The sequence below is a fragment of the Pseudovirgaria hyperparasitica genome, assembly GCF_010093815.1.
Source record: "Pseudovirgaria hyperparasitica strain CBS 121739 unplaced genomic scaffold EJ05scaffold_10, whole genome shotgun sequence".
Taxonomy (NCBI): Eukaryota; Fungi; Ascomycota; class Dothideomycetes; order Acrospermales; family Acrospermaceae; genus Pseudovirgaria; species Pseudovirgaria hyperparasitica.
In genome coordinates, this window is record NW_022985558.1 from 857264 (window position 1) to 880026 (window position 22763).

Genomic DNA, 22763 nt, shown 5'->3' on the forward strand with positions numbered 1-22763 from the left:
TCTGAATTGCACGCAAGGTCGCGAGCTTCTGGCCACAAACAAAGGCACGTACTTGGGTTCTAATATGGATATGACGAGCGCGAGTCTTTTAAAGCTGCCTCACCGTACTAAACATCAGTAGCGACCTTTCATGATGCCTGAAGAACCCCCGAAACCGCGAAAACGCATCTTTATCAAGAAGTCAAGCCTGCAAAATGCAGCAAAGAAGCACACCGATATACCAAAGAATCCCAGTCGCCACGATGGCACTTGTAGTGCTATCGCAGAAGAATCAATAAGCAAAGGTGAAGAGCAGGAAGCGCTCGCAAAGCTCGAGAATTTGGAGAGCGAACGCGTAGCGAAGAGAAAACAAGTGAGCGCTGAGCCTCAATCGCCGGCAGCAAACAAAAGAGCAACTCCGTGCGTGTGACTCCCTGTACCCAGTATCAACAGAACACTGACACATTTCAGAAGTAGCATTGATAGCCCTAGTCGGAACACAAGGAGCAGCACTCGAGTGACACCGACACTATCTCCTGGGAAACATAAGCTCTCTACCCATCCGAAGTCACCTTCTCCACGATATAACGCTTTGTTGAATCAAGGGAGTCATTCCGCAAAACCTGCTCCCGAGATAGTGACCCTTGATGATTCTTCATCCTCCCACAACGACGATGATAATGACGATGGCGATGGCGACATGGATGTACATAACCATAGGCCTTCAAAGACCCCAAGAGACACTTCGAACCTACAGGGAAGTAGAGCAATCTTGGCACAGGATCAACGGCAACGCGCAGACAGCTATTCGTGGACGAATAGACTTGACGGCGACCACAGCGACGACAGTGATGCTGGTCCAGTGATCAAAGATGATGCCAAGAACATTTCTCAGGATAGCGCGAAGTACCCATCGCCAACAAGACCGTATGTGTTAGAGGAGCCGCAACCTCCTCTACCTGATCCAATAGTTGAGGTTCTGGTCGAGTGTCACATACCTAACTTTGAGCAGCGCGTGCCAGCGTTTGACGGCATACCTGTGAATTTCAAAATCCGATATTCCATGCCATTCAGAAAAGTGCGCGAAAAGTGGATTGCCATGTACAATGTCCCTCCAGAGATTGTTGACGATCTTATATTGTCTCATAATAATGTGAAGCTTTGGAATGCAACCACCGCGAGATCTCTTGGGGTCACGCTTGAGAACGTTGAAGACTGGGGCAAAATTGCACTTGAAATGACCACGCAGGACCTTTTGCGGAAAGCCGAAGAAGATAGGCTCAGGCCGGATGTGCACGCTCCAGCTGCGCCCAAGGCCCGCCAACCATCGATCAATTTGACTCTACAAGGAAAGGGATATGAAGATGTCAAATTAAAGGTGTACAACGTAGGTCGAACGACTATGAAGTCTATGTGACGACTGCTTACTCCATGCATAGGATACTCTAGTTGCTAAAATCATTGGGGCATGTCGAAGACGATGGCAAATTCCAGCCGACAAGGAAATCACAATCATGCTTGATGGCGAGCCTCTCTCGCCTCAAGTCGTGGTTAAGGATACAGAGATTGAAGGTCCAGAGCAGCAATTGGACGTGTATATCAAGTAGTTCGAGGGACTCGAGAAGGTCTCGGTGTTTGCATGCGGGCGGCGCGTACCTTTGGGAGGGGTTTTGAGCTTCTAGTAAGTTGGGTCCAAGCTGATTGATTGATATCTTCACGAGCGAGGCGTCCTGGTTTATCAAGGAGGTTGGCATCACTTGCACGTGTTGCCAGTTATGTTGTAACCGATGTAGATTTACATAAAGTGCTCTTTAACTGTATGAGATAAGAGACTTTCAAGTTTGATCGAAAATCTAGATGTGCGTCAAAAAAAAGTCCTAACGCGTCCACAAAGAAGAACGGCAGGGTGGAGAAGACGTAGGCTCTGCTAAAAACCCTTTAACTTGCTCTTCCACTGTTTGATCAATGATCAAGACTGCCATTCTGGTTGTTGAAGAGCCAGAACGCAGGTTTGCCGTGGTGATAACGATAGAGAAAAAAAATTGCTTCGAAATCCAACAAGATCTGATACATATTGTTCTGCCGGCGGAGGCAGGACGATTTTCCGGGCCGTGACTAAGCAATACCCGATCTCCGAGGTCTACCTAGAAACCTGCTGCAGCTTCGTTTACAATTCTTCTCTCTACACACACTTTTGACTCATATAAATCAACCGCCATTCACCAATCCTCGTAGTTTGAACGGTCAGATTGGGTCGCCATATTAATTTATACAAAAGGCACATTTAGACTTGCGAACTTTGCTCGCCATAGTTCTAGCATAGCCACCTGCGTGCCTTACAACCCGATGGGAAAGTCATCAAATAGTACTAAAATAAGCCTGTAGTTAGTATCAGGTGGACTTGATGTATGCATCTTCACTGTTGTGTGGTAGTTGAAGAGAACGCAAGCCGTTTAGGATCATATCAAGCTATAGATAATAATAGAGACGGCCCCTTTCCCATGCATCCCAGGCTGGATTGAAACGCACCTGTTTCGCGGGCCGTGTGGACTGTGGACAGGACAGGGGCATTTCCAGCGCGGATCCGGATGCACCGACCTCTCCTGTATGAGAACCATCAGCTTTTGGCCGAAGGTATAATGATGCAGTCCTCTAGAATGCGCCAATAGCCGCACTCACGCTGTAAGCAACAGTAGCAACTTATGGGTTGGAGGTCTATCGGAACGCGCCCATTTATACCCTTGTAGTAAGCTTTTCCCTGGTCGCCAGCGCCAGCTCATGCGACCCGTCTACCTCAACAGAGGTCGCCGTCCTACGTCTCACTACCTCCCCGCCATGCCGCATCTTCATTGACATTGTATCGGTTATCATCTTTGGAATTGCTACTGCTGTACACGTTCCTGGAAGTACCTACCCCTCCTTCCATAGCGCGCTCGATTTGGACCTACTCGCGCCTGCAGAAGCATTTCAAAGCCTCAGACTGTCTATTTCCCCGGACTACAACTTGGGTACACCATGGTGGCTTCATTGACGAAGCGCCAGGCACAGCGTAATGAGCTCGCGCTTCAGAATTTGCTCAAAAATATACCAGGAAACAACGAGTGTGCAGACTGCCGAGCGCGAAACCCAGGTAAGCCTGTCCACAGGAGAACTATTTTACCACGCCCCCAATACGATGGTATCCGCTGACATTGAATCGATAGGATGGGCGAGCTGGAGTGTAAGTCCTCAAGTGCCCTCGATCCCCCCTCGCGAGCATAGACCATTCCTCTTCGACCTCAGCCTGTCTTTACAGACCCTTGCCTACCGTCGAACACAACATCTGCTAACAAGTTTGGCTACAGCTTGGAATATTCCTCTGTTTACGGTGTGCTACTTTGCATCGCAAACTAGGGACGCATTTGTCGAAAGTCAAGTCAATTAGTATGGACCAATGGGGCAATGAACATGTTGAGGTTCGTTTTGGTGTTGCCAAGCAAAGAGTCGCAAATTCTAACAACCTGGTAGGCAATGAAAAAATATGGGAATGTAGAGTCGAACAAGAAGTATAATCCTCAGAACGTCAAACCTGACATACCGATTGACGTCGATGAAGTTAATGGGGCGATGGAACGCTTTATTCGACAAAAGTATGAGAAAAAGAGCCTCATGGACGCCTCTAGACCGGGAACAAGACAAAACACAGGCAGTACAAGCTCGGTCGAGGGCAAGCCGCCGCCATTGCCGCCAAAACCGACCAAGCGCTTCGGTTTGGGTCTTCGATCAACGTCATACCAGCAGTCAGTCTCACGGGCCGACAGCCACTCCGCAACAGGGACGCCCCCTGAATCCAGACATGATCGAGATGCATCACCACCACGGGTCACTAAGGCGTCTAAAGTTTTCGGCTCTGATGTGGACAGATCTCAAGACCCATATGCAAACCAGATGCAGGCTTTGCGATCACGGGGTTTTGTTGACGAGACACGCAACGCCACGGTCCTCAGGAGTATGAACGGTAATCTAGAACGCTCCATTGACGTTCTACAGAGGCTTTCCCCAAATCCACAGCCTCCAAATCCCCCGGTACCTGAGAAAGCAGGAAATACGAATGGTATATCGATTCAGCAGAATACAGACCCTTTCCAGGCCCTAGACAGCATACCTCAACAGCCCACAATTCAACAGCATGGCGGTCAAGTGCATGCACAGCAGCCAGTGCAACCTTCGAATCCATTCCTTCACATGTCGTCCGCAACATCCCTAGAGCAAACCATGCAAAATATGCATATTGCACAGCCTCAGCAGCAGCAACCAGCACTTTTCCCACATAGTACCGGTGGCTACAACCAGACAAATCAATATCAGTCTAATCCTTTCATGAACTCCTTCACACCGCCGCCCATAGTTCAAATGCCACCTCAGTACAATTCTTTCATGGCGCAACAAGCCACTCCTGGGCATCAACAATCCGCGTCTCCGGTCTCTGCCCAATCGTCTGGAAACAATCCGTTCTTACGATCAAGCCAATCGCAACCTTTTACGCCGCATCCATTCAGCGTTCCCAACAATCACGTTAATGCCCAGCATCAGCAACAAGCTCACAACCAAAATTGGACTCCTGCACAAAGCACATCGCCTTTCAATCCATACCAAGGCTATCAGCCTCCACAGACACAGTCACCAAATCCGTTTCTACAGCGTCAACAGCAAGATCAGCAGCAGCAGCAGCAGCAACAACAGCAGCAACAGCAACAGCAACATCAGTACCAGCAACACCAGTACCAGCAACATCAGTACCAGCAAATCACGACGCCTTTTCAGCCATCTCAGGCACAAGAACAGGCCATTCTTTCTCATTATCAGCCGCAGTTTCAAACCCAGCAGCCTCAACAGCCCCAACAGCCATATTTGCCACGGCATGACAAGGCCTCCATTCTATCGCTCTACCGTCAACACCCATCCACTACCTCTCCACAGACCAGCTCACCAAGCACGCCTGGGGACATATCAAGTCCTAACGCCCAACGACGTGCTGCGACCATGCCTGTTTTGACGAGTGCAATTAATGGGGGTAGTGTGCCCTTTCCTGGGGCGGCAGTCCAACAGCAGCAACAACAGACTCCTGACCAAGTACCGATCGCCGTACCCGCTCATAACCCTTTCATGGCAAACCATGGTCGGGGAGGTATGCCCAAGGCTGCCGATCCAAGCCGTGAGAGCGTGGATTTTCGGTCGCTTATGGCTGGCCGGCACAGCCCGGATGCTTTCACCGGTCTGAGCGCGACATACAGATGAGCGCGCGAAAATATAGACTCTCATAAATGTATATATCTGTGCATAAGAGCTGGAATGTGTGACATGGTTTGTATGTGTCTGGACTGTAATGGTTGTTGTTGCGATTGTAGACAGCGGGAAAAGGTTAATGTTATGGTCTTACGAAAAATTGGTCGATCTAATGTTCTGTAAATATGTACCTTTGTAACTCACAGAGCTTAGTTCCGAACAGATACCAGATGCGGTCGTACTTTCTGCCTACTAGGCTAAGATACCATGGTTAAGGTCTAATTACCAAGAGAAGAACGTGTACGATAAAGGCTGGGCAGTGGTTGGGATTGAGGCTGGGCGTGTGCGAAAGACTATATATCGTGCCAGATTCCCTTATGGCTATTTATTTTGAGGTCCTTTTTAGATTCATTCGTCTTGTTCCCTGCTAACCGTCTCCAATCGTTTGCCTCATTACCTGTCTGTGTGAATCTCTGTATCTCCGGTATCCGCGCATGAGTTGACAACCATCGCACCAGCCCGATTAGGTCTACCAATGTTGGATGTGTTGAATCTCCTACATTCACAACTTGTCCAAAAGGCCATGTGTCTCTTTCTTTTCGTATCATTCCAGAGTTGAACTCTATATCATACTGTTTCAATATTTCTAGAACTGACCGATCCTAACTCCAGAATGGCAAATAACGCCAACTTGGCCTTGCTTATTGACGGCGAAAACATATCGCCCAGAATTCTCACCGGTCTCATGGCTGCGGTCGTAGTCAATGGAGACGCGGTTGTAAGACGTATGTACGCAGATTGGACGGATCCTTCCTTCAGTAGCTATAAAGCACACCTCCGCGCTCACTCCATTACCCCAGTCCAACAACACACCTATAAGACCACCAATAAAGCCACCCAAGGTGTCATGGTCACTGAAACAATGATTCTCCTGCGCCTCGGCCGCTTCGCAAGCTTCTGCATCGTCTCAGGCAACACTGACTACACTCTTCTCGCAGCCCACATCCGAAAACAGGGGGTCGCAGTGCATGGCTTCGGAGCACGCAAGACAAGTTGCGCTTTCATAGCAGCGTGCACAAATTTCACGTATTTCGATGCGCTTGACGTGGACATGGATAAGTCGCCGGAGCAGCAGCAGCAAGTACTTCCCCCTTCGACGGTCCGTCCCAGCTTCACACTGGCGTCGCAACAGACTCCTACGCAGGGTCCCGTCAGTGATGCATCCAAGACAGCTTTGACTCCAGTATTAGTCAAATCGCTCAGGCTTATCGTCGTGCAGATCGTCCCGGATTGGAACGAGCCCTATACCAGTGTGGCAGATGTGGCCAAGTATCTCTCGACCATTGCCCCTAATTTTGACGTGCGAACATATGGATTCGAGCATTTAGGCGAGCTGCTGGAGACATCGGGATTGGTGGATGTGAAGAAGATGTCCGTGGTTGGACAGGCTTCGGTCGCCCTTGTCCGGCTGAAAAAGAGAGTTTGAGTTGCAAGCGGAATCACCCAGTGTGCACTTCTCCTCTAGAATAGAGCAAGGGGGCGAGAAGAAAAGAGTTATTCAAGGTTGTAAAGTGAGTGGAGTGGAGTTTCGTATACTACCTACAAATGGATAATTGGCGGTATGGCGTTTATCATCGGACAAGGGGTACACTGACTACTCTCTGGAAGCGGTTTTCATGCGTTTCATATCTATCAATCATTCATTTGTAGCAGAGAAATCAATTCATGTAATGTTTCAATTTATTGATCGTGACTATTATACATTCCCGTACTCCTCCTAATGCTCAGCAAACTCCTAGCGCTTGAAGTACAGATTCAGGACGAAAAATTCAGAGGTCGTCGGTCGTAACTTGACCATTGAAAGGAAGCAGAAGCCCGAGATGGTCATAATGGGGTTTAGAACCCTTCGTCTACTCGATGTTGATCTTCTTGGACATCGGTTTTCCTGCTTTGGGAACGACGACACTGAGGATACCATCCTTCAGACTGGCCTTGACAGCGTCCTGGTCAACTCTCGCAGGAAATGAGAAACTGCGGTGAAATTCGCCGACGGAGCGTTCTGAGACCCAAAACTTGGGGGTGTCAGTTTTGGGTGTGACCTGGGTGTTGGTGTTGGTCCTGGTGATCTGGCCAGTGATTTCAGTTTTCGGCGTTGAGGACTGTTCTGTGGGGTCTTCTTCGACAGTCGGCTTATGGTATCCAGAGTCGTTTTCTTTGTTGGCGTCTCCAGATTGCTCGATCAGTCCAGCAGCATTTGGACGTGTACCTTCTTCACGAATAGATTCGGTGCGGCCGGAGATGGAGATAGTGTTGCTGTCGGCCCATTCGATGTTGATGTCCTTCTGGGCAATGCCAGGAAGTTCTCCGTGGAGCTGATAAGCTTCCTTGGTCTCGGAAACATTGAACTTGGGTGTGAAGCTAGGCAAGGATGACTGCGTGCGTGCAGTCTGCATTGCGCGGTCATACTCGTCGAAGATACGGAAGAGCGGAGAGAACTCCTGGGTGAAGCCGCGTGGGAAGAGAGACATTGCGCGAGATGGCTGGACTTTGTGGACTTTGGTTGCGAATGGTAGTTTGCGAATAGAGCAGCGAGCAGATTGCATTAAGTGTTTTGAGAGTAGAGTTGCTGTTGATTGTCTGTTTGATCTGATGAAGGTCTGTCGAGACGCAGACCAACGCTGCCTTTATAGTTCATGCAAATACATCTCGAGCATACTGGAAGCCGCTGGAACTTGGTGGCCTGATGACTCTGGACATTGCTAGAAGGCAGGCGATGCTTCTGGCTATCGTGAATTACTGCATTGGGCCGTTTGCGTAAGCATTGTAATTACGAACAATACATGGACGCGATGCTTCAAGAATGTTGGAGAAGCTCGGAGAAGCTCGGAGAATGTTCGGGTGTAGAGTCAAAGTGATTCAGTTACGGGGTAGCTGACTCAGCACTACAGGTCTGCCAGGTGCCCAGGTGGCAATTGGCAATTGTCGATTTTGCCTTTGATCTTTCGGCCATGTTGATAGAAGCGAAAGAATCCTTTCAAGGTATTCAACTGCTCACCATCACTTCGACATATAGATGATTTGGATTCCGGATAGTCAGATTGCGGGTCGTCTCGTGCCCTTGCAGTAAAGACCCAGGCTACGAAGAGCGCTCGTTAGTCTAAGCGACAAAGATTCGGTCGTTACTATGGATTGAGTGGTCAGGGAGCGTAACGTTCGGCATCTGACCTTTGCTGGATCCTGGGTCAACCCAATGAGTGAAGCGAACGGCCCATTTGCAACATACGCCTCCTCATCCCTAAGCCGAGTGCTCCTTGCACCGTGCGACACGTTTAATGAGATACATTTCGGATTCCTGGGTCAGAGTAGATCTCCAGCTGGCGGTGCCCTTTTCGAAGCATGTATTCAATGGAGCCGAAGTCCTTCTTGTTCAAAGACAAATTTTTGCGGAATTCGATCCTAATAACCATCAGCAAAAGTCAACATTACCCCAGTCTCTGAGAAGTCAAGCCCTACCGTGCAAACTCACGGAAGTTTTCCCTGGTCGACTACCAGTGCCACGCTGTCAGTTACTGTACTCGTGACCAATGTTATAGTGACGCGTTAGTTACCTCTGGCTTTGCCCTTACTGCGCGCAAGCATTGTCGATAAAGTGATAATACATCCTTCTGCAGTCCAGAGAGCCTTGCCATATCTCTGTCTCTCTCTCTCTACGACGTCCCTGCTTGAAACGCTAATCTTCGATTTTACTTATAAATACTGAAGACAAAGTGTACAGATGATGGCAAAGAAGCACACAGGGCAGCAACATTGAACAGTCTTGGACAGCTGCCGAGAATGGTCCGAGCGTTTGTGCCTTGCAGCCCTGGCGTCATGGATGGAAACCAAGCCTTGGACTTCGGCCCGAAGCGCAACTCATTCTCTCAACTGTCGCATCTATATTTGATGCCACGTTCGTCTCAATTGCTCTCGATCCTTATTATTCAGTAAGCATCTGACACGTTCACGCTGCACCAACGTTCAATTCGGAGCACGAACATGTCATCATGGACACACTCTGGTCCTACGCCGAGTCCCTGAAGCCAACAAGAAAAGTTATCATGGACGCACAAAGTCTAATCCAATACCACCCAGAAAAGTCGAATGCGTGTTCGCTCGACCTTGCGAACTCTACTTTCTCCTCTACGTAACTTTCTGGTACATATTTTCCTGGGTTCGGACGTGATGGAGACCGCTGGACCTAATTCAATGCATCTCAACTGGAACGACTCTCGGACGCCAGGTTGACTTCTCGTCCGGTACGCCATCAGCCGGCGTGCGACCAGGCCAAAAGCCTGTTGACGCCCATCCATCTATACGCAACGACAACAACACAGTTATGTCGACTCCGCAGGCACTATCAATTTGTGGCCTTTCCAGACTCTCCTTGGGCCATTCGTCAGACGGTACACCTACTTTGAAAGTCTATGATACATCGCATACTGTGGTCGAATTATTCAACAATCAATCCGACTCTGAGATCAGTGTGATATGTTCAGTGGTTCTTCCAAACTGGCCATTAAATCTTTCACCAAGAAACAACAGTTGTATCTCCATCTAGAACTATACTGTGCCGTTTTGAGAGACGATTATATTGGTCCGACATGGCCATACGGCAAAGGATTGTAGCACCAGATCGGGCTTGTCGTCTTACGTGGTCATTTGGACGTTGACTGTTGAATCCGGATTATCGTCAACTCCCTCCAGACTAATGGGCTCAGGAGACCATTCGAAATACATCCGGGGTGATCGGCAGTTCATCATACAACGGCTATCGATACATCGTCGAGTGAGCGCATTGTGTCATAATATCCAGTGTGACGAGACTCTCCAGTGCCGATACAGGGCGCGGATAGTGACAGATGCTCGAGCATGGTCGGTCTATGCTCAAGAAATGGTTGAGAGGCCTACAGACATGCCACGGCAGCTAACATTTGACGACGACAGCCCATGATTTGAAAACACTATAATAACAAAACTATGCAATATCATGTTCATATGGAGTCACTATTAGCACAGATACACATAGCACAGAACCATGTAGGACTAGTATCAGCACCCTTATCGCTTACGATCGGCGAGAGATCTGTCACCAGCGAGTATTACGCATATCTGTGATACATATGCTTTATCATGTCTTCTAGACGTGTAGTAGCTCAATACGGTCCAAAATCTGCAAGCCATCGCCAGACTTGAGAAGAAACGTTGCTACGTGGCTGAGAGTTGCCTACTTAGACTTTTCAAAAATTAGGCGCAAGAGGGCACTGCCCCGCATTGCATATATATGCCTGTACAGCAGGGGATGTCATGGCCTACGTCTCTCTGACGCCACAACATATGGGGCAACGTGGGGAGTTGAGATGCGTTTTGTCTCCATGCTTCGCAGCCATATGGATCTCTATGGCGCATGGTCGACCCATACCACATGCCGCTGCTTAATGCAAGCAGCCGTCGCATGGATAGTGTGTCGCATGACGCTGCGGTATCAGAACGGTAAACGTACAGGTCGTAGTATGGCCATTGCAACTGATCACAGATCCCTAGGAAGCTAAAGACTGTATCTATGTTGGCTACTATTGAACTAGAGCAATCACGTTGTGGTCTCAAGACACTGCATATTACGTCAAGGTAATTGTCTAGAACACCTAGCTGCTCTAACTTTAGCATGAATCTGACTTTCCATCAAACTGTGTGTCTTCACAAGACAAATACTTTTCGCTTCGTTTTACAACAAAACGGAACATTGAGCTCTGGAAATGGTAGGAAATACAAGAAGCTACGAAGAACCGATGTTATGGTAGAGGGGTCTACGATAGTCTCATCTCGGCATTTTGATGACAACTACCAGCACATATAAGGCGTACCGATGTGTTCGTTTGACTATAAGCACTTGGTGGGGAGACCCTCGCGTGTAAGCAGTGGTGACATATGGATCACGGGTAGGGGCGAGCTGAAGTAGGTCTGAGAAAAGTGAACCGAACACCTGAGAGCGAAACGAGTAAGAAAGAGCAAGGGTTTACCAACTGATTTGGGAGTGTGCAGCCTTGCACACTTCGGGCTGGGATGACGACTGCCGACATGCTCGGGCAGAGCGACGGAAAGATGCGCTGCCAATCGGCTGTTCCGACACACCCCGAATGCTTGCAGGCTTGATGGCCGCAAAACCAGTGCCAAAAAATGCCGTGGCAATGCTGGCAATGAACATCAGGCAAACATGTCGAGTACCTAGCGATGCAAGGACAGGAGCCGCGAACCGACGTGCAGGCGATCCGTGCGACACTTTGATTGTGAATGGAACGATTGTGAACGATACCGGACGCAAATTGGTGCACCATCTCCATCATCATCCGTTGTTGTTGTTGTAAGATCTGTCGAACTGAGCCACAGCTCGTTGTGCATTCATCGTGTCATAACGAAAGTATAAAGACCATGGTGGAGAGTACTGCTGCGATTGGTAGGGATCTGCCGGGTGCTGAAGCTGCTGGTCTTCTGTTCCCCGGGATGTCGGTTCAGGGTGATCGACGTTCACATACATCGATGCAGAGGCGAATGAGTACAGACTAGGGCTTCGCTGCGACTGTGCGGCATGTCCCACGGATGAGGCATGCACGCATGTATCAGCGGTATCATTGTTCGTCGACTTGTCATCTGCTTCAGGGCCGTCAGCTTGTTGTCGGAGTTTGGTCTTAAGGGCCGCCTACCTAGATTAAAGGAGGTTTCCTTCAAAGGTCCTCCATTATGAGACGTGACGGGTTGTCGGCCTTGCTGAGGCTGGAGGCATAAGTGAGAAACGCTCTGGTCTTGTGCAACACTTGTCGATGATGCATCAGGTGTGGCGGGTGCGGTGACAATGCCTAGCTAAGGTAAGTCACACGTTGCAGGACAAGATGGAAGGCTCACGATGGACCGTGGATGGACTGAAGCTCTGCCAGTCGATAGATTGCTGATCTGGTGGATTTTCGAACACAACGATCCACGATCCTATCCCGCGAAGATCATGTTCTTGGAGTAACGAGCGATTGGCCCTAGTAGATGATTCTTCATTCCCTGCCATTACGACAGAAATCACCTTTCCCAACGGTGAGGCACCGGCACTGTTACTTGATCGCTACGGTCGAATAAAGCGTCACGATAAGCACGTGGGTGCATAGAAGAGCCGGTCGCGTATAAAAGAGAGAGGGAAACAGAGTCAAGGACTGCGCAGAAATCTGTAATGACACAAGTGTTCCGCTCTGGAAGTGCGTGGCTTGGAGAAGAGTGATTGATATTTGAATAGAAGGAACTCACTCTGGAGAGAAGGGAGACTAATCAAGATGTTTAGTACTGTAGAGATTGCATGCACAACCGTTCGGACTTGATTCAGTGGCGCTGGCATCTTGTTTGCCTGACGAGCAGTAGTTACACTGGCTGGCCAGCCATTACATGGACTGTGGACTATGAACATCAAGCAGTGGTGCGCTGGCAATTGCATCTGCACGGATACTGAACCTCACGCGCCAGTTACACTCACTTCAGCGAAGCATCCTTGCTTGAACGAGAGCTCGGGAGATCTAGGAGATTCATGAGATGTCCGGTAAGCTCAAGCATCATTGCTTGACCGGAAGGTTAGCGCCGTTGATTCTTGCTGCAGCGGTAGTTGATCATCAAGCTGCAGACCCCCTGGTCACAGATTGTGTTCCAAGGTTGCGGAAAGGACTGCTGTCATTGCACGTTCTCCACCACCAAGCTTCACTTGTGAATAGGGGAAAAAAGGCGCATACGAGGGGCAATAAACAGCTATAGCAGGCTCTCCGCCCCCCTGGTACCCTCCCCCTTGCCAGAGACCGCCCATCCGACCCTGTCAGTTCTGCAAGCCACAAGCTGCCTACAGGATCATTATAGGATTGGAGAAACTGGGTGTTGCAGTGGGAATACTAATACTGAACCCAAAGCTGTTCACGCTAATGTCGGTCAGCCCCACCCAACATATGTATACCGCATCATTCGGACGGATTGGGCAAGCGGTACCAGAAAGTAGTCGGCTGGGAGAATTCATTGTCCCAGGATGAGCACAGATCAGGTTGCAATCGTGCAACAGCGTCACGCATCATGGCTGATGAACTATCAGACCATACCCTAGACAATGCGACAAGGGAGCCGCTCCTTCGAATGTGCTGATCGACCACCCAACCATCAGGGCCCACTCGAGCACGACACGTTGACATTATGGCTATACTATCAGACTCAAGATGTCTTGAGCTAGGGCTTGGGGCACAAGCAGCACCGCAACAAGGCAGCTGAAAGCTAGCGTTTGCTTATAGCTCTTTGCGCATAAGATATAGCGGTTGTCGCGATTGGCGGTAGCACTGAAGATTTTGGATCGGCAATCTTGAAGAACAAGCCAGTGTATCAGCTATAATGTGAAGAGACGAAGCTGGTCGTAATGTCTTGAAGATGTTATGCGGACGTAGATGAAAAAGAGACATCCAAGCTTCAAGAAGCATCGCTGGGTCACAGAGCACAGCCCTCCCCCATCTACACCTCTTCGCCTACTAGTTATTTGACGAGAAGTACATGGCTTACGCACAGGAGTAGAGCGATTCCGGGAGCAATATGCGGCTCCCATTCGGCAGAAGATCACCATGATACTGGGACTGGCGCAGCCGTCAAGATGCAGCAACGCTGGGAGCAGTCGCATCAACCCTGCTTTGCCTCCCCCATGAGGTACTGCTGTTACAAATGCAGTCATCACCCCAGCACGGCCGCGTGCCCGACAGGGTTCTTCATCGTAGAGGAAGCCCAAGCCTGCATCTCATCAGTGCCATCCATACTGGCCAGCGACGTCCGAGTCCTGACTCGGCATCAGCTTTGGCATGTAGCGAGTTTCGGTGCGCAGCAAGGGAATCTTAAGCAGACTGCATTGACACCAAAGTCGTCACCGAAGATCATTTGCTGACGTGGTTAGAGCCTCGACCTTGAGTGCGATGTCCCAGCACGGGGAAGCGGGTATCGAGAGTACAACGTTCGGCCTTGCGGTAACGTGAACTATTTTCTTCGTCATTAGACAAGGCCCACGCGGGTGTGGGAGCGTCATTGGGGAAGTGGAACCATGCCTTTTACCCCGTACATGAGGCGTGCGCTGCGTGGGATACCGTGGTGACGGTGGCAGCTCCGAGTCTGGTGCAGAGAATCTTAAGTTGCAGGGGCATTTCCCAGCATCCAGATTACCAGACACACGACGACTACGCATCCTGCGCCTCGCTTGGGTCTACATGGATGGGCGGATATCAGGGCACGTGCTGGGTGCAGTATGCACCCAACACTTCAACAGTCTGGCCTGTTCCTAGTCCTCGGCTGCCTCTCTACAGCATATTTGACCTCACAGGGAAGCGCAATACTTTTCCGCTCAGACTGCACGGCGCTCCCAACACAAATTCACGTGCACCTTAGCATGCAGAGCTGACCAACATGGCTGCTGTTAGAAGCACGGAGAAGAACAGGGGTTCTGGAAGAGGGGGAGGGGGGTCGGTATGCTCGTCCTCTGCTCCACTCATGCTTCGCTGAATGTTACAAGGGAGTACAGAGTTCTTCCTCCTTCGGCCGGGGTAAAGCACTTCTTGGCAACAATGTGTTGCCAAGAGCAGGCTGAGCATGCCCCATGGAAGTTTCAGCCCGTTTGAAGTCCATCCATTGATAGCTCATAGCATACTGTCTCCATCTATTGAATCGTCTGTGACGTGGCAGGACAGCATCGTTTCGGATGTGCGTAGTTCTAAAGACCGGTGAGAGGAGTGAAAGGCGAAAAGGGGATGAAAAGGGAAATGGGTAGGGTGAAAACGGACTGTGAATCTGTGGTTCGCCTTCAGACTTTTGTGGTTCGCCTTCACCTCTTTCTTGTTTGCTTCCATCTCTTTCTTGTATGCCTCGGCGCCTGACTCCGCAGGCGTAGACAAGTCTTGCCTCAGGCATAAAGTGGGGCTCAGCCAGAACAAAAAAAGGCGGAGAGAACGTGCGGGTTGGGTGGAGCCGGAGGGCGCGAGCTTGTGCTTCTACAATGGCGATGTATATACTTTAAGGTAAATTGCGAATGCTTCCTCCGGGCCATCGCATCTTTATATTCTACCGTTACTAGCATGGCATGATACGAAAAAGACTATATGCCTAAGAACACGTGGCTCGTTCCATTACGCACTACAACAAGGATATCGTCCAGGTCGACACTCCATCCAACCATATGTCTCTATACCCAGTGCTTGCTCACTATATCTCCTTCTCATCCTCTTTTAAACGGCCCGTTCACTATAGAATTTCCCTCAATCTCCTCCCCTCAGACTGTCTTCATGCTGTAACCACTCATACGTTTTCCATACACCCACATGTGACACTAAAAACTCCCTCTACATAGTCTGCAGCGCATGCTCTCTCTCTCGCCAATCGCGCATAGTGTTCGGCAAGGTAGAGATATTAAAAGGGACATACTTGGAGCAAATCACTACATGGGCTGATGGATATTATGGGATCAGGCATTATGTCAGGGTAAAAGTAGGGCATGATGTGATGGACAGTCGGGATGCAGAGTGTGTGTACTAGGTAGAATCAGCAGATGACTAGATGGATAGTCAGAGAAGATATCAGCCGAGTGGATAAGAGTAGTACACAATGAGACCGATGCCGGGCCTTACAGTGCTTCGGCCATGGAGAATTGGTTTATACTTAGAAGTCCAGCTGGAAGTGACTTCTTGTATGTACGTAGGATCGACATCTCATGGAATTGAAACTCAAATATTACCTCCTCTGACACAGAGAAAGAGATTAAATCCTGATCGCTAGCTTGGAACAAAGGTCTATGTGTCAGCTAAATTGGTAATTACCAAGATGGACATATGAAAATTGGCTACTTCATAACTCGAGAGAATTGATAAATAGCGAGATGGCTGGCTGACTATGATGTATTTCCAACACCTAGAATTATGAGGCAGTCATCTGGATAGACGGGAATGATGTTCATTGAAGGAAGGGAATCATTACTCAACAGCATAGGCAGTGGAGTACGGTATAAAGTCACAAGCAGCATTAGCAAACAACGAAATTGTGAACGAAAAATGATGTTTATTCGGCGCAAAAAAACTGGTATACAACAAGGAGGCAGCACACGGCCGCCGGTACCAACCAAAATCCCCCCTCCTCCCCATCTCCTCCCAACGCCAGCCTGATCCACCATCCTGGGCCTGATCGCCTGCACAACACACATGTCAATGGAGGTTCTGGTACGACAGGGCGCCGATGTGTTGGCAAGGCGACCAGGCCCGCAAGAAGCTCACTCATGGAGTCCTCGACCTCCCTCCCACGCCGCCCACCTTCTCCGCTGCCACCACCGCCTAGTACGTGTCGAAGGAGCCCCAGTCCTTCAACATGTCGGCAGGGAAAGACGGGGTGGCAGGCTCGTCGCCGGACGTGACCAGGATCTGCTGCGTAATGCGGCACCATCGGACGGTCACGCGACCCGACGCTGAGCCACGGAGACGCGAGAGGATGTGGTGCAGGATCCCAGCGAGTTGCTGGAGCACCTCCTGGTTGTCATCTTCGAAGTCCTTGAGCAACTCCGAGATATCCTGCACGCACGGCCTCTCGTAGACGGGCGACGCTCTGTCACGCCGGGCACGCACCAGCTTGTACGTCTGCGAGATCCACATCTGTGGCCCGATGGCGTTGAAGTCCACGGGTTCGTGGTCGTCGCGGGTCTTGATCTCGACTGCGGTTTCAAGCTGGTGGCCCCAGCCAACATGGCGGACAGTGAGGGAGGTCGTTGGGTTAGTGAAGCACTCCTCGTCAGGTGGCGGGTTCCTGTCTACTACCTGTTTGTTAACGAACGCTTCCAGCACGCCAGCGGAGTCAACGTAGGCATCTATCTCCGAGCGAACGATCATGCTGATGCCGGCGAATTGGTAGCCGACGATCCTCTGGTGGCCTTTGTCATTGTCGATCATTGGAAAGGTGATGGGCTTGTCGAACGGCTTGCCAAAGCCATTGTTCTTGTCGAGCTCGGGGCCATGACGTTCGTAGGGATCGACCCGATGTAAAATTGCCGTCTTACCAACAAGCTCGCCTTGTATCATGAAGCCTAGCTCTTTACCCCTGATCAAGAGGAACAGCCTTTTGATGTTGACGCGGTCAGTGACGAGGTCGACAGTGTTGATATCGAGACATGGTGAGCAGATCTTGAGAGCTCGGAAGAGTGGCTCGGCCGGGCACTTGGGATAGGGGGGTACCACGTCTGGTCCATACGAATGAAAGTTGATGTTATGTAGTGCAGGACGCTTTGCATCTGACTCAAGCCAAAGAGGGGCACATCTAAATAGCGTCAGTATCAACGTTGAGTTTGTTTGGACAGAGGCCTACCCGGGCACGGCGACACACGGTAATGGGGCTTCAAGCCAATTGTAAGATGCAAGTAGCTTGACATTGGTGATCTCGGCTCTCTCTGAATGAGCTTGCTCAAGGAACTCGCTTCTCTTGATTGAGGTACGCATGCTGAATGATCTGTATTGTTGCGTACGTCGAAGGATCTGTGTGACAGATGATGAAATGAGAATTGAAAGGAATAAATCTGTAGCTGGCGGAATCCTGTAGACGAAGATCGTTGATGGTATTGCTGAGAGGAAGAAACTGAGGACAAGTGTGACGACGCCCTTGATGTGGAAGACTCTGTAGTCGAGGGAGCTCCTCTGTTGGATTACTCGAAGATGTGAATGATGAGAGGAAGAGCTGGAAATGGTTGTTTGTGTGAGGAAAATTTGAGTATAGGTGTTTGTGTGAGAAAATTCCTGCGATCAATGAAATTCTTCGATAGGATTACCCAAAGATGTCGAAATACGTGTAGAAGACAGCTCCTTTGATGGGATTCCGAAGATGTGATTGACGAGAGAAAGAGATGAAAATGGAGATTTGTGTGAGAAAAAGATGAGAATGGGTGTTCGTGTAAGGAAACCTCTGCAATCAATGGAGTTCCTCTATGGGATTTCTCGAAGATGTGGTTGCTGAGACAAGGAAGCAGGAAGGAAGTAGTAGTGTGAATATGTGTGCAATCAACCGAGTTTTTCAATTGAGAGAGCTCGAAAAAGTTATTGTTGCCGAGGAAAAGGAAGACAAGAATCGCGGGGGATATTGTTCTTAAATAGAAAATCTGCATTTCCCGCTAGTCCGTATTCTCCAATAAGTGAATCGATACAGCTGGGAAATTGGCCCCACTATCATGAAGAGCCTGCTCGCAATCACTTGGAAAACTCTGTTCTGATAGATATACTAGTCCGTAAGTGGTGGAAGTGATATTGGCATACGCCGTTGAAGGACTTCTATATCCGCTATCGAGACGCGTAGAATCGACATCGAAGATGATTAGAACAGCCATAACCAGATTTTTCGGCCTTCAAAGCCAGAGCTGGCGGTGAAGACCCAGATACTGACTATCGGGCAGCTGGGAGTCGCGGTTCATATGGCCAATGACGTCTTCAGAGATTGGACATGAGCTCATCGGTGAGTCAAAACAATCTGAAACACCAGCCTAGTCCAAGAAGGAACCGAGCTAGCGGGTCCTCATTATCACAGCTCTCACTCCGATGTCGCTTTCAGGTAGCTCTGGCGGTCTGGAAAGGATCTGACTTGATATCAGCTGTAAAAGGGGTCTGACCACTGAGCAGAAGCCCAGTGGTACAGTACTGGTACAGTACTGAGACATTACCTTGGTGATACTTTCGCTAGTAGAAGTTGCTCGTGGTTTCTTTGATTGACCTCCTGGTGTTGTACCGTGTATATAATGCTGGTTCGTCAAAGGTTCTTGACCGCTTCACGAATGGCTCAACTGGAGCGGAAGATAAAAGTCAGTGACATCAAAATCACTATTCGGGCTTCCGAGGCTGCCTCATAGCATGATATCGTCATGAGCAGCTCTTCGGGTGTCCTCCTTGTGGTTATCTGTATGATCAATGAGCTTCTTTCTAGTGCACAGTGTGTGATTTAGTGGCTGTAACTCGTTAGCCACCTCAAGACTTGGCCACTAGACAGTTCCCATACATGGTTATTGCAATGCCTAAGTCTGCTTCTTTTAAGTCATCTTGTCCATGTGACGTTTTGTATTGATTGAGCAGTCAGCATGCGTCTCCCTGATTCACTTCGATGAACCTGCGCAGAATATTTGAGAGCGAACACTCACAGTATGAGACAACACGGGAAGATATACACCAAGGACAGTTATCTGGAAGCTATGAGCCTACTATAACTTGTAACATTCTACGGGCATCATTAACTGCTTCCTTGAAGGTCCAATGCTTTGCATGTCTTTACCTAAAGGTATTCTAGTTATTGGTTCTGTTCTCATGGAATTAACCTGTTCTCTATCACTGACTCGAACGTGCTCAAGTCTCCAGCTATACCTATGTCTTTTTAGCTATATCGTTGAGGAGGCTAGCCACATAACAACGCTTGCAGTTTGGCATTCTGGCCGGGTGGATTGAGGCAGGTCCGGGTACGAACAAGTAGTAGTAGTTGTAGAGCATGTCTTGAGGCAGAAGAGGCCACGTTCCTTTTGTCAGTCGCTTGACCTGAATGATAAAGTTAATAACACCTTGGAGTTGTGAGTCAAGGCCATGCTAGTGGTTGTTGTGTCGACAAGACCGTGGTGTAACGGTGGTGGTTGATGATATAGGGTCAGTACGCGTGACATGATAGGGAGGGTGAATCAAGAGCATGGCTGCATTCCTCTATACATACTCTATATGTCGCGTAATGCTCGTCACACGTTGACTTTTCGGGACTGTCAGCTTCGGAATTTGGAAGCGGACGCATCTGCCTGTCTAGGTACGTGAATAGCGACCATGACAAGATTCATCTCGATTCGCAATAGGTAGGTGCCTTAGCTTCGCCGCTATTTACCCATCCTGCAACGGTCAGGGCTGTCGTGTAAGCCATGACAAGGAAGCCAAATATGACAATCAGTACGTCTGAAACACGTCGCCATGGAGCTTGTGCAATGGCCTTAAGATGGAGGAGAGGCTGGAAGCTATGTCAGATAGATCAACGAAGAGGCAGAGGGTGCACTTACAGGGTATATGTACACAAGCGGTATACATGCAAAGCTTCCTACCAATGCAACAAACTTATCCAAATCACCTGCGCCAGCCCATGCGAGCGTAGCGCAGACCATCACCATAAAGAAGCGGAAAATGTTCTTCTTCCATTTAACATATGGATTGTATTTCCCAGTACGGCTGAACAGCTGCTGAGAGGTAATCTCGATGGCTGGGTAGATCTGGAGTGGGGTGGAAAGCAGAATGGCGAGGGAGTAGATGAACTGCACACCATTGACCATCTTGTTGTCCTGTGGCATATTCAGGATAATGACAGTCTCGGTCTTTGATCCGTATGCAGCGTAAGACAATGCACCCATGCTGAGGAATATTACAGTTATGATAATCATTACTATGCCAAGGACTTTCGGAAATTTTGACGGATGCTTCATGCCGGTCTGAATTGGGATTACGAGGCCAATGCCCTCAAAGGTGAAGATTGCGGTGCCAATGAACAGCGTCCAGTTTTTTGAGTTGAAGTTCCGGATGTCGGCAATGCCTCCCTGGCCGACTATTGTGAGGATGTCGTAGTAGTAGAGATAGATCAGTCCGAGTACTATGAAAATGTCTGCAATCAGAGCCAACTTCTGAATGTTGTTGATGTTGCGATAGAGGGAGAGCGGTAGGAATATGATCATCTGCATGAGTATCATATACTTGATGTCAATGTTAGTCTTGCAGTCGGAGACAGCCAATACAAAGGCTTGAAGATTCTCAGCAACAAAGACGGTGTATGCTGATGAAAAGCCAATCTGACTAAGGACAAGGGAGAAATTTATAAGGTTTTTCATCCATTTGCCGTATAGATGTAAACCCATATCTCCAAATGAGTGTTCGACTTTTAACCGAGTCGTCACGAGAAGGATGAAGCAATAATAGCTGAGTAAAGCGGTGGCAAGCAACACCACATTACTGAAGGCCATACCTCCGTTCAGGTAAGCTCGTGGCAAGAACAGTACTCCAGTACCCACGAATGACTTGAGGAGAAGCATGGCAGCACCGGTGGGCGAACCCTTGCCGGCGATCTTGGTCTTCCTCTTTCTGCGTTTGCCCCCGGGGGTCAAGAGGGCGCTTCGCTCCCCATATTCGTGATCATCATCATCACTCTCAGGTTGGTCCGATGTATACGAAGAGAAATACTCATCGGGGCCGAGCGCTTCATCGTCTTCCTCCAACTCTTCACCGGCAAAGTGTCCATACAGGCTAAGGAACTCCAAGAAGTTACTGGTAAAAGGCTGAGGTAGAGGCTGGCTTTGAACACCAGCGTGGTGGGTCGAGGGCCCTGGAGACGGACTCGCTGCGGCTCTACGAAGGTAGTTTCGCCGAAAACCTCCAGGCTGTTTTATTGTTTCAATATTTAGATGCGTATCGTCCGGCTTTGGGCGCTCCGAGTGAAAACTCTTGCTTCGTTTATACTGACCTCTGGCTTCCGCCTCTTGCTGTTCAGTCCATCTGTAGATCTGACGTGTTATGTCTCCTCCTTGTAGCTGCAAGCTTGAAAATTCCTCTTCATTCTCAAATGTGGCCTTGGTTTTGCCATTGCCGGCATCGCTGCCACGGCCTCTGCGTGGAGATCCGTATACTTCTAATACTGATGTGTTGGATGGTGAGTTGTTCGAGGGTCCAACAAGATGCCGTCGTATGATCTCAGGGTCCTGATAGGGTGCTGGGCTGCTGGTGCGGCGGTGGTCAAAAGATCCGTAGTTGCTAGACGGACCCCGCCCAGGTAGCTCAGCATCTCTGACGGGCGAGAAAGGTCGTAGGGGAGGTGTGGCCATCTGAGGAGGAGTTCCCCCTCCACCAAACGAATCTTTCAGAGCATTCGCTAGAGCAGATTCGCTGGGGCCTGAGACGGAAGACTTGGAAATGTCGAGCTCCGGAAGCGGTGTCTGCGTCTCTGAGGACGCAGCAGATGCAACATGACTTGGTAATGGTATCTGCGGTATCTGCGGAGTGCCAATATGGCTTTGCGAAAGCGATGTTCGCAGAAATGAGCCAGCTGGAGAAGCTCTGCCGCTGATTGCTGGTGAGCTTCTCGAGGCCGGGACCTCTTTAGGTTGGGACGACATGGGCGTGAGCGAAGGAAAGGGTGACGACTATCGTGACGACAGCATATGGTATAATGACATCCAAAAGAACCGAGTCTGAACAAGATGGACAATGGGGACAATGTTGAATGAGGTTGTTAGCTGTTGAAAGTGGTCAGGTCACCAGCTTATTAGTAGCTTAGCAGGTCCCTCGGTCTCGTTGTAGCTAGTTCTACTTGAGAAGGCACAACTTCGGACGCAGATGGATGGAGACGGGATCTCCGACATGACAGGGTTTACGAGGTTATCTATGGATGCTCGAAGGGCATAATACGTCGCGTCTCTGCATCACTTC

General features: G+C 49.4%; 8 protein-coding genes across 8 annotated transcripts; 3 read left to right on the top strand and 5 right to left on the bottom strand.

Moving 5' to 3' along the window:
• Positions 1-28: 28 nt before the first annotated feature.
• EJ05DRAFT_539133 (uncharacterized protein) lies at positions 29-1801 on the top strand. Its single transcript, XM_033749499.1, has 3 exons — positions 29-399; positions 451-1366; positions 1419-1801. Exons 1-3 carry the CDS (start codon positions 131-133, stop codon positions 1584-1586), a joined length of 1353 nt encoding a protein of 450 aa, XP_033599500.1. The 5' UTR covers positions 29-130; the 3' UTR covers positions 1587-1801.
• A 1193-nt stretch (positions 1802-2994) lies between these two features.
• On the top strand, positions 2995-5256 carry EJ05DRAFT_501592 (ArfGap-domain-containing protein; the record flags this gene model as incomplete). The annotated part of the gene is made up of 4 exons (XM_033747133.1): positions 2995-3109; positions 3183-3199; positions 3324-3434; positions 3487-5256. The coding sequence occupies 4 exons, from the start codon at positions 2995-2997 to the stop codon at positions 5254-5256; spliced, it is 2013 nt and encodes a 670-aa protein (XP_033599501.1).
• A 330-nt stretch (positions 5257-5586) lies between these two features.
• EJ05DRAFT_53663 (uncharacterized protein) lies at positions 5587-7027 on the top strand. Its single transcript, XM_033749328.1, has one exon. It carries the CDS (start codon positions 5918-5920, stop codon positions 6728-6730), a length of 813 nt encoding a protein of 270 aa, XP_033599502.1. The 5' UTR covers positions 5587-5917; the 3' UTR covers positions 6731-7027.
• Positions 7028-7154: 127 nt separating this feature from the next.
• EJ05DRAFT_501594 (HSP20-like chaperone) lies at positions 7155-7772 on the bottom strand (the record flags this gene model as incomplete). Its single annotated transcript, XM_033747134.1, has 1 exon — positions 7155-7772. The coding sequence occupies one exon, from the start codon at positions 7770-7772 to the stop codon at positions 7155-7157; it is 618 nt and encodes a 205-aa protein (XP_033599503.1).
• Positions 7773-8573: 801 nt separating this feature from the next.
• Positions 8574-8883, bottom strand: EJ05DRAFT_501595 (uncharacterized protein; the record flags this gene model as incomplete). Its single annotated transcript, XM_033747135.1, has 3 exons — positions 8574-8700; positions 8771-8789; positions 8853-8883. The coding sequence occupies 3 exons, from the start codon at positions 8881-8883 to the stop codon at positions 8574-8576; spliced, it is 177 nt and encodes a 58-aa protein (XP_033599504.1).
• A 2740-nt stretch (positions 8884-11623) lies between these two features.
• Positions 11624-12334, bottom strand: EJ05DRAFT_487044 (uncharacterized protein; the record flags this gene model as incomplete). The annotated part of the gene is made up of 3 exons (XM_033745584.1): positions 11624-11931; positions 11982-12134; positions 12181-12334. The coding sequence occupies 3 exons, from the start codon at positions 12332-12334 to the stop codon at positions 11624-11626; spliced, it is 615 nt and encodes a 204-aa protein (XP_033599505.1).
• A 4210-nt stretch (positions 12335-16544) lies between these two features.
• Positions 16545-17890, bottom strand: EJ05DRAFT_54263 (uncharacterized protein). The gene is made up of 2 exons (XM_033749734.1): positions 17677-17890; positions 16545-17610 (listed from the first exon to the last, which is right to left on the bottom strand). The coding sequence occupies exons 1-2, from the start codon at positions 17787-17789 to the stop codon at positions 16638-16640; spliced, it is 1086 nt and encodes a 361-aa protein (XP_033599506.1). The 5' UTR covers positions 17790-17890; the 3' UTR covers positions 16545-16637.
• A 2249-nt stretch (positions 17891-20139) lies between these two features.
• EJ05DRAFT_493498 (amino acid transporter-like protein) lies at positions 20140-22450 on the bottom strand (the record flags this gene model as incomplete). Its single annotated transcript, XM_033746125.1, has 2 exons — positions 20140-20307; positions 20357-22450. 2 exons carry the CDS (start codon positions 22448-22450, stop codon positions 20140-20142), a joined length of 2262 nt encoding a protein of 753 aa, XP_033599507.1.
• Positions 22451-22763: the final 313 nt, after the last annotated feature.

Bases quoted from the DNA above. Each gene is read 5' to 3' on its own strand.
- EJ05DRAFT_539133 (XM_033749499.1), top strand. From the start codon at position 131: ATGATGCCTGAAGAACCCCCGAAACCGCGAAAACGCATCTTTATCAAG. The intron at 400-450 runs GTGCGTGTGACT...GACACATTTCAG, and splicing joins GCAAACAAAAGAGCAACTCC to AAGTAGCATTGATAGCCCTA. The intron at 1,367-1,418 runs GTAGGTCGAACG...CTCCATGCATAG, and splicing joins TCAAATTAAAGGTGTACAAC to GATACTCTAGTTGCTAAAAT.
- EJ05DRAFT_54263 (XM_033749734.1), bottom strand. From the start codon at position 17,789: ATGCGTACCTCAATCAAGAGAAGCGAGTTCCTTGAGCAAGCTCATTCA. The intron at 17,611-17,676 runs GTGTGTCGCCGT...GACGCTATTTAG, and splicing joins TGGCTTGAAGCCCCATTACC to ATGTGCCCCTCTTTGGCTTG.
- EJ05DRAFT_53663 (XM_033749328.1), top strand. From the start codon at position 5,918: ATGGCAAATAACGCCAACTTGGCCTTGCTTATTGACGGCGAAAACATA.